Source organism: Ictalurus punctatus, chromosome 15, assembly GCF_001660625.3.
Source record: "Ictalurus punctatus breed USDA103 chromosome 15, Coco_2.0, whole genome shotgun sequence".
NCBI classification, from domain to species: domain Eukaryota; kingdom Metazoa; phylum Chordata; class Actinopteri; order Siluriformes; family Ictaluridae; genus Ictalurus; species Ictalurus punctatus.
The window spans coordinates 12,377,587-12,391,858 of NC_030430.2; the positions used below are offsets into that span (position 1 = coordinate 12,377,587).

Sequence of the window (14,272 nt, forward strand, 5' to 3'; positions counted from 1 at the left end):
ATATATAAAAAATGTCAGGTTATACATGAAGGATAGTCATACACTGAGAAACACGGCACTACTGTCCCTCCCGTTTATGCTTATAAACCCCAAATCAATGAAACTCAAACGATCTTAATTACATAAAATGTATTAGCAGATAAAAGCAAAGATATACAATGCTAATATATTAGGAGCACTATTGGCTCATATCAACAGAAGCCCTCAACCACAAATTGTGACACTATTGACATGCTGTTATCATTATTTCGAGTTAATAAGTCATTATTTCAGGGCATTAGGTTATTTTGAAATATCTCATTATTCCAACTTAATATTTAACACCCCACAATCATTTCCACTGTAAAGCTAAGTTGGACAAGTTTTTTTAAAAGTCACAACTGAATAATAACACAAACATCTTTTATTATTGTCATTATAATCATATCTTCTTTAAAAAAAAAAGGAAAAATAAAAACATTTTTAAAAAATGCAACCCATTTCAAAGTCAAGGAATGAATGAGGATAATTTCTTATTGAAGTCATCTTCAAAAATTGTGATGATATGGCATTGATGGTGGGGATGTAAAGTCCTTTCTGATTGGTGAGAATCTTAAAACAAAAGCATTTTGGTCCATACACATATTTTATAAAATGTAATGCTAATGTCAATAAATAACTGTCCATAGAAGTCCATGAGTGTAGAACATGTGTCTCTGCTGCATGGCACATTGCTGTGGATGGCAGGAGGAAGCAAATAAAATGTGAGTTAGAAAATTAATGAACGTATGTGTGACAGAGGCTGGGCCACAAGGATTCAAAACTCTCAGAAGTAATAACAGCATTCTCACACAACAAAGTAGTACAGAAAAAGAAGGGACAGATTTTTGATGGGGGGAGTGCTGGACATACATTAGTTATGCAGAGGATTATTATAAGAGCATCATAACACAGTTCATATGCAGTCTCATGTGTTCAGTTTTAGACTGTAAGAAGGCTAGGCTAATTTGGCACCTAGAGAAATGTATGTAAACATTTTTGAACACTAACTGTGGAAAAATGTCTGTTTGGCCTGTGTTGTCTAGTGTGTGAAGTAGTTACAGAAGGGTTGATATGTCTTTAAACTTCTGTGTATAAATCTAGGATTAAAAAAATATGACCAAAGGCCCAACTAGTACCTTAACTTCTCTGAACTGTCTTAGACAGGTTCACTAAATCATACACACTCATTATTTCACACGCACACACCCCTCGTACACACCTTAGACTGGTCACATCTTATTGGAAAATATGAACAATACTAAATTGCGCACACACAAACATACACATTATAAATAAATATATACACTCATGGTGTGTGTGTGTGTGTGTGTGTATGTGTATGTATATATATATATTTTTATATATATATTTTTTTATTTATATATATATATATATATATATATATATATATATATATATATATATATATATATATATATATATATATATATATATAAAATGAACACAAATGTACATGTCATGCACAACTGGTATTTCATTTGAGAAAATAAAACAAAAGGACTTTGTACTATGAATCCTGTTTGACAAATAAGCTGATAAATCTAAAACTAATAATTCTAAATAGAATGTTTCATTCTATCGTTAAAGTCTCTGACATTTTCATCATATAAAAATCCTTATATTCTATGCTAAATAGATATTTACATATTTAAAAAAAATAATAAGTATAATGTTATAATGAAAGGCTAAAAGGTGTGCCGAGAGGGCCATGACCAAATGAAAACAGCACTGGTGGCTGTAATTTGATTTCTTTTGTATACATAAACCAAACACACCTCTCTGATGAGGACTGGTGGACTGTAAATGCCTTGCAACATTATAATATGAAATCAGGGAGAGATCATTTCAGTTTGGAACCAAAGCACTGGAATGCATTTTCTCTAACTATTCAGGAGAAAGGTGTGTTTTCAATTATGTTTGGCATACCCTTGTCATCCCTCTCACAGAGCATGTGGAAGTCTACATCAGTGACCTCCAGGGGTTCCATGATCAAATATATCATGACTGGTCACTTGAACTGAATGGGTTTAATCCAAAACTCAACAACTCAAAAAACGTACACCTTTTAAATAAGTCAACGTGGATGATGAAGAAGTCACACATAAATGCTCTATGGCTCCCATAAATAGGCAAACTAAATTGTACATAATTAAATATTTAACCTAATATTTACCTAGTTGGATTATGTAGAATAGTTCTGTGGAATTTATTTTACATTTAAAGGGGCTGAAAAAAAGTGTGTGTATTTTAATGGAGGAAGATTTATCAATCACAACACACAGCAAGCATATAGTTGAATCAGTTTCCTTGGTGATTTGTTCATTATTTGTTTTGAGCAGCTTACAAACAAGCTAACAAATAAAGTTATTAGCAATGGTGGGAAGTAAAGTACATTTTAAAACAAATTGGTTATTCTATAATATCTACAATATTTATTGGAACGAAGTAACTTTTTATGCAAGTAATTGATTAAAATTCTACATTCTAATGGATGTGGCAAGGCGGGTGGATGATCCCTTAATACAGTTATATGTACATTTCTACATTTTACATGTGATGTTTGTACCCATTCATGCTAGTGATGTGACACCAAAATGGAGGGGAAAATCATGAGCTTCTTATGATTAAAAAGCCATCCTTCAAATCTTAAAAAGAAAAAAGGAAGTGACCTAATATCCTATCGCTCCAAATATTTACCTGTTTTTAGCTATGTTTTGGATGTATCTAGTACTTTACCCTGAGTACAAAAATTTGAAGCTGTATGTTAACTTTTACCAGAGTATTTATTTAGATTTGCACTTTTACTTGAGTAAGGAATGAAACTTTTCCACTTCTGTTAGTTCCGTAATTGTTCAGGGAGTAGTAGGCTATATAACACCCCAGTATAAATTATTGAATATTTTATTGCTTCGGTATACATTTATAAATAGCCCCACTGAATCTGAAAACAAAATTACCCCAGGTTGCAATGCCTAGAAGGTTTGCTTCTCAGTTACATACTCAGTCGATACCCCAGCCATCCCACTGCTTACCCAAAAAGAATTCACCTGAGCTAATAAGCTAATTAGATACTGGAAAGGCCCTTACGACAGTGACAAGGATTCTTAAATGAGCACACTGCTACAAACAATATTGAAACACGACCCAAAACCTCCTCCAGATTGGGGATTTCAGGGGAAAGGCATGTCTATATCAGTCAGGTAGAAATGGCTTTACACAAATACAGCTAATGGAACAAAAACAGTATTTAGATCAGTGCCATAATAAATGAGTTCATAACACTGCCTATTGTATTTGCCCAATTTTTCACTCATACTGAGGACAAACACACATGCACACAGAACAGTGGTTGTCTTTCATATTCACATTTTGAAATGTACAGACAAAGATGGCATGGGAGGTAAACAAGCTCACAGTGGTAGTACCAGCATTGATTTCAGGTCTTCTACACAACTCCATTCTTAATAGAAATTACAAAATGGAGTTCATACCAAGTACCATTTGGGCATATGCAGAAGGCTATAACCTACAGCAAAAGGAATCCTAGAAAGCTTGCTGGTCATAAAGTGACATTTTACGTGGCATTGTGCCAATTAAAATAAATTCCCATTTTTGGGGGAAACCTGGAACTGTTGATGCATATGGTACCATTTCACTGCCTTAACTGTATTGAATATAATGGCAATTTGTGCTGTGATTGAGCTATAACAAATACCATTGTGTGTGTGTGTGGGTGAGCAGCTAATGAATCTAAAATAAGGACTTGCCTAGAATTTACATAGAGACAGTTTAGTAAATGTTCACATTGAACATTTTACTGGTTGCAGTCTGGTACCATTGTGATGGATGGACCCATCCAGGGTGTATTCCCAGTGTTCCCGGGATAAGCTCTGGATCTGCAGCGACCCCAAATAGGAGAAGTGCTTACTGAAAGTGAGTGAGTGAATCTTGTAGCAGTTTTACATTGACTATAACTATTTTTGCCATATTGGATAATTCCTGGGAATTTTAAAGTAGAATAAAAAGTCGCTGAACAATAACTAAAAATCAACATAATATACAGTGATTACTTTTTCTACACTTTTACAGTAGTATAATGAAGTTAATTCTGTATTGGATTTATGTCTATGAAGGTTTTCAGTCACTAAGTTTTTTTAGCAATGGCATGTCAAAGATACTGGAAGTGTTTTACAGACTTTAAGCCATTTTCTAATGAGGTTTTTGATGATAAACTGAAATTGAAGCTCCTTGAGAAAGTAGGAAAATGTGAACACTTTACTAGGTATACATAGTGCTACATGGCACCTGCATAAGCCTTTCATCACAACTTATTTAACCCTACATTAATTTAATTGATTTTTCCAACAGGCATCAACTGCCGTAAAGACAGCTTTTTCTATTTATTTGAAGTCAAGCTGTTATAACACCTGAATCAAGTAACAGTTTTGGTAACATAAGGCTGTGTTGTGACACTTTCCAGACTTACTTACAATAGAATATCACACTAAATGATGTAGCTCAGTGTATATCTGGTGTATCAGTCACATTATGTAATTGTGTTATGTAAACCTGCAAGTGCCTTTATGTCAGCTGATGACTGCTGGAATAATGCTATATAAAGGGTTGTCAGCTGTCATGAAGGGCTCATGTAGTTCTATGAGCAAGTAAGGTGTTTACAAAAGTCTTCACAACTCCAGTAGTCTTGACGTACTACTAATAGACCAACTGCTCTATGGATTAAGTGAGTTATTGGGGGAGAAGTTGTAATATGCATCCGCTCAGCTCAACCCATCCACTCAGCATTACAATAATAGGCTGCAGCTTGTAATTCCCAGAAGAAATATGATTTTCATCGAAATATACAGTACCATCACTATCAGCACAATAAACAATAATGGTTAAAGCTGTTTGTCTCTATAAGGCCCCATCCACAAATTTACAGATATTTTAGAAAACGTGGTTTTTACCCCTTTCAAAAGACACAAACAAAACACAAAATCGCATCGACACAAACAGCATTTCTGAAAATACATATACGGCCAAAAGTATGTGGACACCTGATTATTGATCATTCCAAAACCATGGGCATTATTATGGAAGGCCCACATATGGATGTTATGGTCAGGTGTCCACACACTTTTGGGCATATAGTATATCACTGTCCATATGAAAATGCAAAAATGATTTGAAAACATTGAGAGGCCATGAGAAGGCAGCGATAGTATTTCGTACTTTCATTGCAAGCATGTGGAATGAGTGGTAGAGAAAGTGAAATGTGGAGAATCACCAAAGGTTAATTCAGTCATTCATTCATCTTCATGAACTTTTTTATGCTGGTCAGGGTTGTGGTTTCCCAAAAGTTCTAAAATGAAAAATGTCAAATTCATATGTGTAGCCGGACATTGATGTAGAACTACTACTTAAGGTTACACTTGAGTCCTATTAATGGATTCAGGCACCTCTGTATGCGGATGTAAGATTAATAGAAAGAGAAATTAAATTAGAAACACAATAACAAATATCACATAAGCAGGCATGATAAACAAAGTACTAGCATCCATTACACATGCAAACTACAATGGGCAAGCTCAGATTCATACTGTGACATCAGTGTTTTTCAAAAACAAAGTTTTTCATGTCTACACTAAAACAGTAAAAACTAAGTTCTAAAATTTCTCCACCTTGGAGTATGGTTTCAAAACCTCCTTTTTCAATGACCCAAAATACAGTTTTTATGTGAATTGTTTTCAGAAATATCCATATACATGTGGACAGGGCCCAAGTGTGTGTTTGCTTGCAGATCTCTGTGACCATCCAATATTAGGATGTCCTATCCCAAGCCTCTGTGCGCTGAAGCCCAGATCAGACTTTTGGCAGTGAAATAGTCCTAAAATCAGATGAATTCAATAAATCTATTTGTGTGGCACAATGAATGTAAGTCCCGCACAGTACACAAGCCAAGGCCAAGATGCTCAGGTAGAGTTCCATTCATCATGCTAAGTGACTGTTCACAAACTGTAGAAATGTCAACAAGGACACACAATGTCATAGATGTGAAGCACCACTTTTCTATAAACTGCTTGGTGTTTTACCAGAGTTCATCTCTATAGCCTGATTTGGGTCCAATAATTGAAGGGAGCTGGGGTTGTTCTGGTTTTATTCTAATGGAAGTGTTTGTTAGGTAAAGCCTTATAGGTTGCCTCTTATGATTAATAAATGACAACATGAATAGGAAGACACACAAGTGAGGTAAATCACAGTGCAACTGTTCAACCAGACAAATTTAAACTACTAAGAACAGTGTCCAGATTATATTATAAGGTAATAGCAACACTAACACTGGTTTCGCTTGATATGTGATTAAAAAACATACACATATGAGGTTTTGAGGTGCTTTGCATCTATAAACAATACTTATAAATTCATCTGAATTAAGGAGTTTATTTGCCAAAATATTACAATACTGAAAAATTACTAAAGAAACACTGGAATTTATCCAGAAGAGAAACCCAGAAAGCAGCATCTCTGATTTTTCATAATTTTTGCCAAGGAAAGTGTCATGTGACCCATCAAGCTTTTCATCCTGTAAATAAGGATGTGCCAGAGAGGCCGGGGTTTGCTTACACACACACACACACACACACACACACACGCACGCACACACGCACAGTGCAATATGAAGCACTCACTCGGTTTGCGTCATCCGTACCGGATTTAAAATTGACTGTACAAGAACAAAAGTTGACAAAATAGAAAATAAATAACATTAACAATACTAAATTTAAAATGCATTTTGAGTGACCAGTCTAATTAAGACTTAAGCATTTTCTCACCACTCACTTTTTTCTATTTTCCATTTCCTGTTGTTTTCAATAGTATTTGTTAAAACTTGTTAACATTCTAAATATTATTTTCTTTTCTCTTTTCTTTTTTTTTGCAACTGGGAAACTTTCAACCCCTCCGGTACCAAACGTAACCATCCACCACTACCCAACCCCATGTCTCAAGAGCTGATCTCTGAGAAGGGAGACAGTGGACAGGTCAAAGGTCATAGATAATAGGCAAACCGGTCGTATGCGGAATGGAGAAAGTCGACTCCAGTGTGTCTTATTGCAGAAGCTCTCTCGTCTTTTGTCAACTCATGACATCAGGTAAAAAGATAAAACAAGTTTTAAACTGTGTTTGTACACATACCTATGGAAAAAATGAGCAAAGGACAAAGAGACTCGCGTGGATCAGTAGTTGTTTCCGTCATCACAAGCAGTGGAATGACTATGACTACTTCTTCAACCCTGTGTCTTCCAGTTTCAGTCTGTGCAGAATATTCTTGAGGGATGGCCTGTCCTCCAAGACAAGACAACAGACGAGAGGTGAAGGCAAAGCAAAACACTGGGGGAAAAGAGGCATAATCCAACCATGACAAGAAGCCAACATGTACTTTCTCCTTTAGTGGTTGTGTGATGGAAGGATGAATGTGTAGAGAGAGAGAGAGAGAGAGAGAGAGAGAAAAATGGATAGACGTGGGTCTAAGATTCAGAGGAGGAGCGTGAGCCCCCCTGCACCAGTGACTTATATATGGGTGAGTTGAGGAAGCGTGGGTACGAGTCTCTGTGCATGAGGGTGTAGATCTGCAACTGTGCGTCCTCAAACGTGTGCGGCGTTGGGTCTTGCATCTTCCTGTTGATAACCTCCCGCACCCGCGAGTCCAAACTCACCTGCCAGAGAGAGACAGAGGAAACAGAAAATGTGACAAGCTTTAAACAACTTGAGAGTTTATAGAGGTAGAGTTTAGTGGAGTTGACCTATGATCTAACATTTTATATCAAGATTTTCTGAGGGTTTTGCATTTTATATGAAGATTTTCTTGCAGTGTTTTTGTAAAAAAAAAGAAAAAAAAGAATAAAACTCTGGTTTTTGGTTTTCTGGCTTTTGGTCACCTTTTTTTTTATTCATGGTATAATATTCCCCATTATATTGAAGAAAAGTGCTCATTGGATCACATACGTATCTAGTTAGCTAAGGTTGTGCTTAATCTCTAAGTTACTACAGAATATGCTCATCCAAAGTGGCAGTGGTGCAACAATTGTTGATCTTTATAAAATTCTCATTCATGACTCCATTAAATTCCATAAGATGGATTACCTGTTTTGAGTGACAAATGATTAAAAAGAATGCTACTATTTGATAGATATAAGCCAACGTTCCATTGATTTGGTTGCCTTTCTTGATTTTGGGCAATCATGTTAGCTCAATGACTGTATAAATGAGTGGACAATATGGTGCCATTTACTCCCATTGTGTTTTTGAGGCCTTTTCTGGGTTAAAATGGGAGTCACCATCTTGCGAAAATTGGAGCTAGAACATGACTGGGTGGACAGTGGGTCCATCTCTCACATTCCCATGTTAGTGATGGACACTTGTACGTGAGAGTCCACGCTGTTACCTGAACTGCAACTTTAGATGGCGCATCGGCTAACCAGAGTGGCAAGTCCAGTGCTATTAATAAATATATAACGTAAATTTTTGCAGGTATGTTGATTTTACCAGTGACAGGAAAAAACTTTAGATCTTTGAGTCATGACTGAGCTACCATTATCCATCATTCATCAAAGTAATGTAATTATAAGTAGTGAACAAGACTTGGCTTTGTTACAGAACTATTGAGAACTTCACCTGCGTGTTGGAGTGTGTGCACATTCATGTAGCTCGACTGTCATGCCCTAACTTGTCAATCACCTCATCAACCACACCCTTTTATTTAAGGAAAAATATTGGGAGAGAAACAAGGTCAACTGAGCTTATAAAAATGACAGAACACTATTTCCAAAAATAGTTTGTGGATATTTGTGTAATTTAAAATTCAAGTTAGCAATTTTCCCCATTCGCTAACATGGGAATGAGAAGGGGTAGAAATGGTACTACAGCCAATTACTAGAGGGCCTCAGAGACATCTTAGCTTCACTTTTGAATTCATGTCATGACGTCCGCCCATATATACAGTCTTTGAGTTAGCTCCATAGGAGTTATTATTGCACCTAGTGATCTGCAATAAGCACTAATAGAGGTCCATTGGGGAAAGAATCACGCTGCCCCATGCTTACTGAACAGTTTCAGTAGAGGACAAGACAGTTAATAAGAGGGTTTCAAGGGTCCAAGTTTTTATGCCAAATTGGGCTAGTTTAAAATACTCTGTTACTGCCAAGATCATATTTTATATCAAATAATTGGAATTAAATCTAATACATTTCCCCAAAGAAAAACAAATTGCTGACAGTGGGACTATAATGTACAGAACCATTTCCATTGTAAGATATATTGCAATGACTGGGAGAGGGAAAGGAGGATTATGGAGTGGATAATGTCTGTACATCAGAAATGTGTGTGCATCGAAACAAAAGCTGAAAAAAAGAAGAAAAATGTGTCTTCCTTTTTCAGTGTCCAAATTTTTTTTTTTTGCTAGTTTCAGGCCTTTTGTGTGGTCTTTGTGATGTAATCATGGTGAAATTTTGCTGAAACCTGGCAACCTTAGTTAATGAGTTACATTTGCAGCATTTGGCAGACTCCCTTATACAGCACAACTTACGTTTATCTCATTAATACAACTGAGTAGTTGAGGGTTAATTGCCTTACTCAAGGGCCCAGCAGTGACAGCTTAGCAGTGCTGGGATTTGAACTCACAACCTTCCAAACAGTAGTCCAACATCTGAAACACTGAGCTAACACTTCCCCAGGGTTTTTGTGTTTGCCTCCCTGGTGATGGGAAACACACCTGCTGTATCAAACGCCACTTAATTAAAACCACTCAACACAAGTTACTAGAATGTACTGTATGCTGGATGACTTTATGCTGTCAACCTTTAAACAATTTTGGGATTATTCTAAAAAAATCATCTTCCTGTTATCCTGCTCCAACAAAATCTATGGTCGTGAGCCACTGCTGATGTAAACCGCAAATTAGGAAATAAGAGGTCTAATATTGGCTAAAGTTAAATATGTGAGCATCATTCTACCCTATCTTATTCACGAATGTAGCAGATTCAATATTTGTTTTACAGCCTAATGATAATGCCTCTTGCCATAATTAGTTTAAACCATATAGATATAATGTTGGACATAATGTTGTCATTGGTCCAAGTTTTTTATTAGTTTTTATTTGATGTGATTATTTTTTGTTTGGGATGAATAGGCTTTATTGAGCAATAGGTAATTAATACTCAAATACAGAAGAAATTGAGAAGCAATCATAAAACACAGAGTATTAAAATACTGGCATCAGCAAGACACACTGACGATGGTTGTGCTCATTCTGAAAGCCTAAGTGCTCGAGAATAATTTACTTTTAATGTGGCCTATTTTAGAAACATGGATGATACAGCAGGTATTGTTGATTCCTAACAGTTCCAGGCTGCAGGGTTCAATCCTGAGCTTGGGTTACTGCAGAGTTTGTCCCCATGTTGGTGTGGGCTTCCGCTGGATATTCTGGACTTCCCTCCTTCCCTCCCACCTCTCAAAACATTATGGTATGTGGCTTGGCAACATTAAAACTGGGAGTGTGTGTGTGTGTGTGTGTGTGTGTGTGTGTGTGTGGGGTGTGGTGTGGTGCAGTGTGATGCCCTGGAAATGACTGGTGTTCCTGTGATACATTCTGTGACCAGGATAGAAAAGAATCCTGTCTAAATTTCATGCCCGCACAACAACGTTACAATATAAATTTCTGCTGGAAATGTGATGGATTGATGTTAAAGGAGCTCTTGAACACTGACTGGTCAGGCTGAAGTCACCACTAATCAGCACCACACATGAAAGTGGCCCAAATCAGAAAAAAAAATCTGCTTCACAGTGATTCTTGCAGTTTACACTGTCAAAATCTGAAAAAAGTAAGCCAATTATCTGCTGTATGAGTACAGCCAAAGACTTACAGACATCTCAGTATCATGAGTCAGTGACAATGTCAGACAATTTAGCTTCTAAGATTTCCATAAAGCCAATGTGACCAAAAACTCAGTGAGGAGTCCACAGAAAGAACCAGTGGGTTACCCACCCTATTGCTCATTCCTGTGTCCCCCTTAAATCAGCTCCCACAGCCTTCCTCACTTCCTTGCTCAGCACACTACAGCCTATTTATATAACACTTCTTGGAGGCCAAAGGGAACACAATTTATTGCTTCCTGTGGATTGTACCTAATGTTGTTGAGAGAGAGAGAGAGAGAGAGAGAGAGAGAGAGAGAGAGAGAGAGAGAGAGAGAACACTCTTATATGCTCTTCCAGTGGTGCTGTGAGCCAGCATACACAGTTGAACTGACCCCAGCATTGCACATTAAAGACACAGAAGGTTTAAATTAACATACACCGAAACACAGGACATGTGCATTCCATCAGGGAGCAAGCATGTATGATCTGCTGTATGATGATGTATGATGCTGTATGATGATGTATGATGTATGAAGTTTTTTCCCCATTTTCAACACACATCAATGTAGCACAAACTATTCAGCGCTTGACCTCATTAAAAATTCTTTTAAATATCTTAGTTGAGACAGTCACAACCTATGATTCAGTCACATTGGAAATAAATTGCATCTGACTGTAATATTTTAGTCAAATTAATATAATATACAGTATATCTCTATCCTACTCCAAACCAGAACCTGAGAGCAGCAAGAAAATTGTAGTTCATAATTTCAATGTTTTTATTTAGCAAATAAAACAAATTATTTTGTTATTTGCCATAATTTTTTTTTTTTTAATTTACAATAAAAATACAGTGACACAAACATAAAAATTGTAGACCTTAGTGTTATTTAATCTTTTACTATAGTTGCATTATCAAACAAGTTTATGATGTCACTTTTTACACATATCAGATAGCCCTAGTCTAATGTACAGAACACATAGGCAAATACACTGGTTCTACACACTGATATGATAAAGAACAAATACAGTAATTGTAAAAATACCAGCTGAACCATTACAAAGATACACAAACTCTGTGTATGTGTAAGTGTGTATGTGTGTGTGCGTGTGTGTGTCTGTCTGTTTATTTTATCTTACTATCCTTATGTGGACCTTACATCAACATAATTATTAATCCAGCTAACCTAAAGCTGTGTATGTGTGTCCACTTGTTTTTATATCTTGGTGGAGACCAAATGTCCCCACAAGGTCAAAAGTGTCTAGTACTCAGATCCTTGTGGGGACATTTGATCTCCCCAAGATGAAAAAACATGCCCAAGTGTGTTTGTGTGTTCGTGTGTGTACACGTATAGCAGTACACCAGCCAATCACCAAACATACGCATCTTTGCTTAGTCTATAGACTCTTCAATGGTTTCAGTGTGTCTATAATTGTTAGCTATTACACCATTAACAAAGTCAAATACAGTAAGCCACATGACTCACATGAGTCTGTGTGTGTGTGTGTGTGTGAGTGATTTAGCTATAGGTATCATTAAAATTACCAGAATTTCTTCAATGTAGATCAAACTAAGTTCTACCTGTAAGTATGATCCCTACTCCCATATCATAAGCAAAATGAATTATGTGGGTAATTGCATGAATTCTGATCTGTACTTTTACACTGAGGTCACATTGCCAAATATCAGATCTGTATTCTATTCTATTCAGTATTGGAAATGGCAGTCAACATTTTTACACTGGTATAAAGATTAAAGTCTGCGTGATTTAATTAAGGATGTTAAACATGCGTTTAACATGTGTTTCCTAAAACAAATTGCCTGGAATTTGATCCCCTTGTGAAAAAGTAAAAAAACCTCATCTACATTCAAATTAGTCAACATGTCTCTGCATAAGTATTTAAGATCACTGCTTTGATTTCAAACTCAAACGAGGTTTCCTTGGAATGGGAAATGAAAACAAAACCTGCTCTAGCAAGTCACATCTGAACTTGTATGTACATGCTCACACACACATGCACACACTCAAACACACACACGAACACCCACTGCACTACAGCTGACCCAAAGCAGCTCTCAGTACTTACAATACATCTTTAATGCTTAATGAGATCTTTATTTCCTGTTTTAAAGGAAAAGAGTGAGAGATGAAGAGAGATCAAGAGAGCAGATAGTTAATCAAAGACCATAGAGAGATGCTGAGCTATAGATAGAGTGAGCTGTTAGACGGACAGATGGTAGAAGCGGGTTAGGTAACATCTGACAGAGCGCCATGTTCCTCATTATGAAGTGTGTATAAGTGGGTGTGCATTTTATTAATGCTATGCATTAAACACAACCTGATTTCTTTTCCATTTCCACTGTTCTAGGAGGAAGACTCCCTCTGACCTTTGTGCAATTATTCGCATATAGTAAACAACAGCTCTTTCATGCAGGTTGGAAACAAAGCCATTTTGGTTAAAACTAAATGTGAAAAACTATGACAAATTACAAATTATGACAACATCAAACACCATTCTTAGATAAATGAGGTGGACCTGCTATAAAGAACTGTGCATGTGACTGTCCCTACAAATATCCATCTATTCATTTCAGTCAGCACTTTATCCTGGTCAGGATTGTGGTAAATCCGGAGCCTATTCCCAGGAACACTGGGCATGAGCCAGGAATTCATTATGACACTATAGTTCATTGCAAAATACCATGCACAAACATCCACCTACCGGCATGTTTTTGTAAGGTGGAGGAACCCAGAGAAGACATAAGAATTCCACACACACCACATGCATTGTGATTGGAATGTGATTGGAATAAAATCAACATACTGATGACAGACTGTGGTAAGATCTTAGACAGGTGTAAACGTAGTAATAATAATAATAATAATAATAATAATAATAATCATAATAATAATCATAATAATAATCATAATGCAAGCTGGTATTACAGAGAAAGTCCCCAGCCACAGGATATTATTTCAGATCAGAAAAAAAAAAAAAACTTCATAGAATTTGCAATTGCTGCAAACTCGGCTTGCCATTATTCCTGGTGCTGCCTAACAGACAGCTGATGGGCACAATCATTTCCATCCTATTCCAGCTCTAACTTCCTGCACTGCACCTCGATTATATGTATATAATCCATATTGATCACAATGTGTGCACAGTGAGGGAGATGAATATGCATATAAATACTGGTGCAACATCGCATCATTCATTATACAAATGTAAAACGTGTAAATATATGCTTATATATTCTTTCACACGAGTCTGTAGAACAGTTAGTTCCTTTAACACCAATCTCTGGTGTATTGAGGTT

At 36.5% G+C, this 14,272-nt stretch overlaps 2 protein-coding genes across 10 annotated transcripts in view; one reads left to right on the top strand and one right to left on the bottom strand.

Annotated features, from left to right (window-relative positions):
- Positions 1 to 7,413, top strand: part of tcea2 (transcription elongation factor A (SII), 2) — a 34,990-nt gene extending 27,577 nt beyond the window's left edge. The window contains exon 11 of the mRNA XM_053686098.1: positions 3,870 to 7,413. The gene's annotated coding sequence lies outside the window, so the exon portion shown is untranslated. The remainder of the gene's footprint in view (positions 1 to 3,869) is intronic.
- The window catches only part of rgs19 (regulator of G protein signaling 19), a 52,300-nt gene continuing 38,142 nt past the window's right edge, over positions 115 to 14,272 (bottom strand). For 8 of the 9 annotated variants that reach the window (XM_053686091.1, XM_017487189.3, XM_053686094.1 and 5 more), the window contains one exon: positions 115 to 7,757. In XM_053686091.1, the coding sequence (XP_053542066.1) occupies positions 7,569 to 7,757 (189 nt within the window). In that variant the 3' untranslated portion in view covers positions 115 to 7,568. The remainder of the gene's footprint in view (positions 7,758 to 14,272) is intronic. The other variant, XR_006983780.2, reaches the window with a different exon arrangement.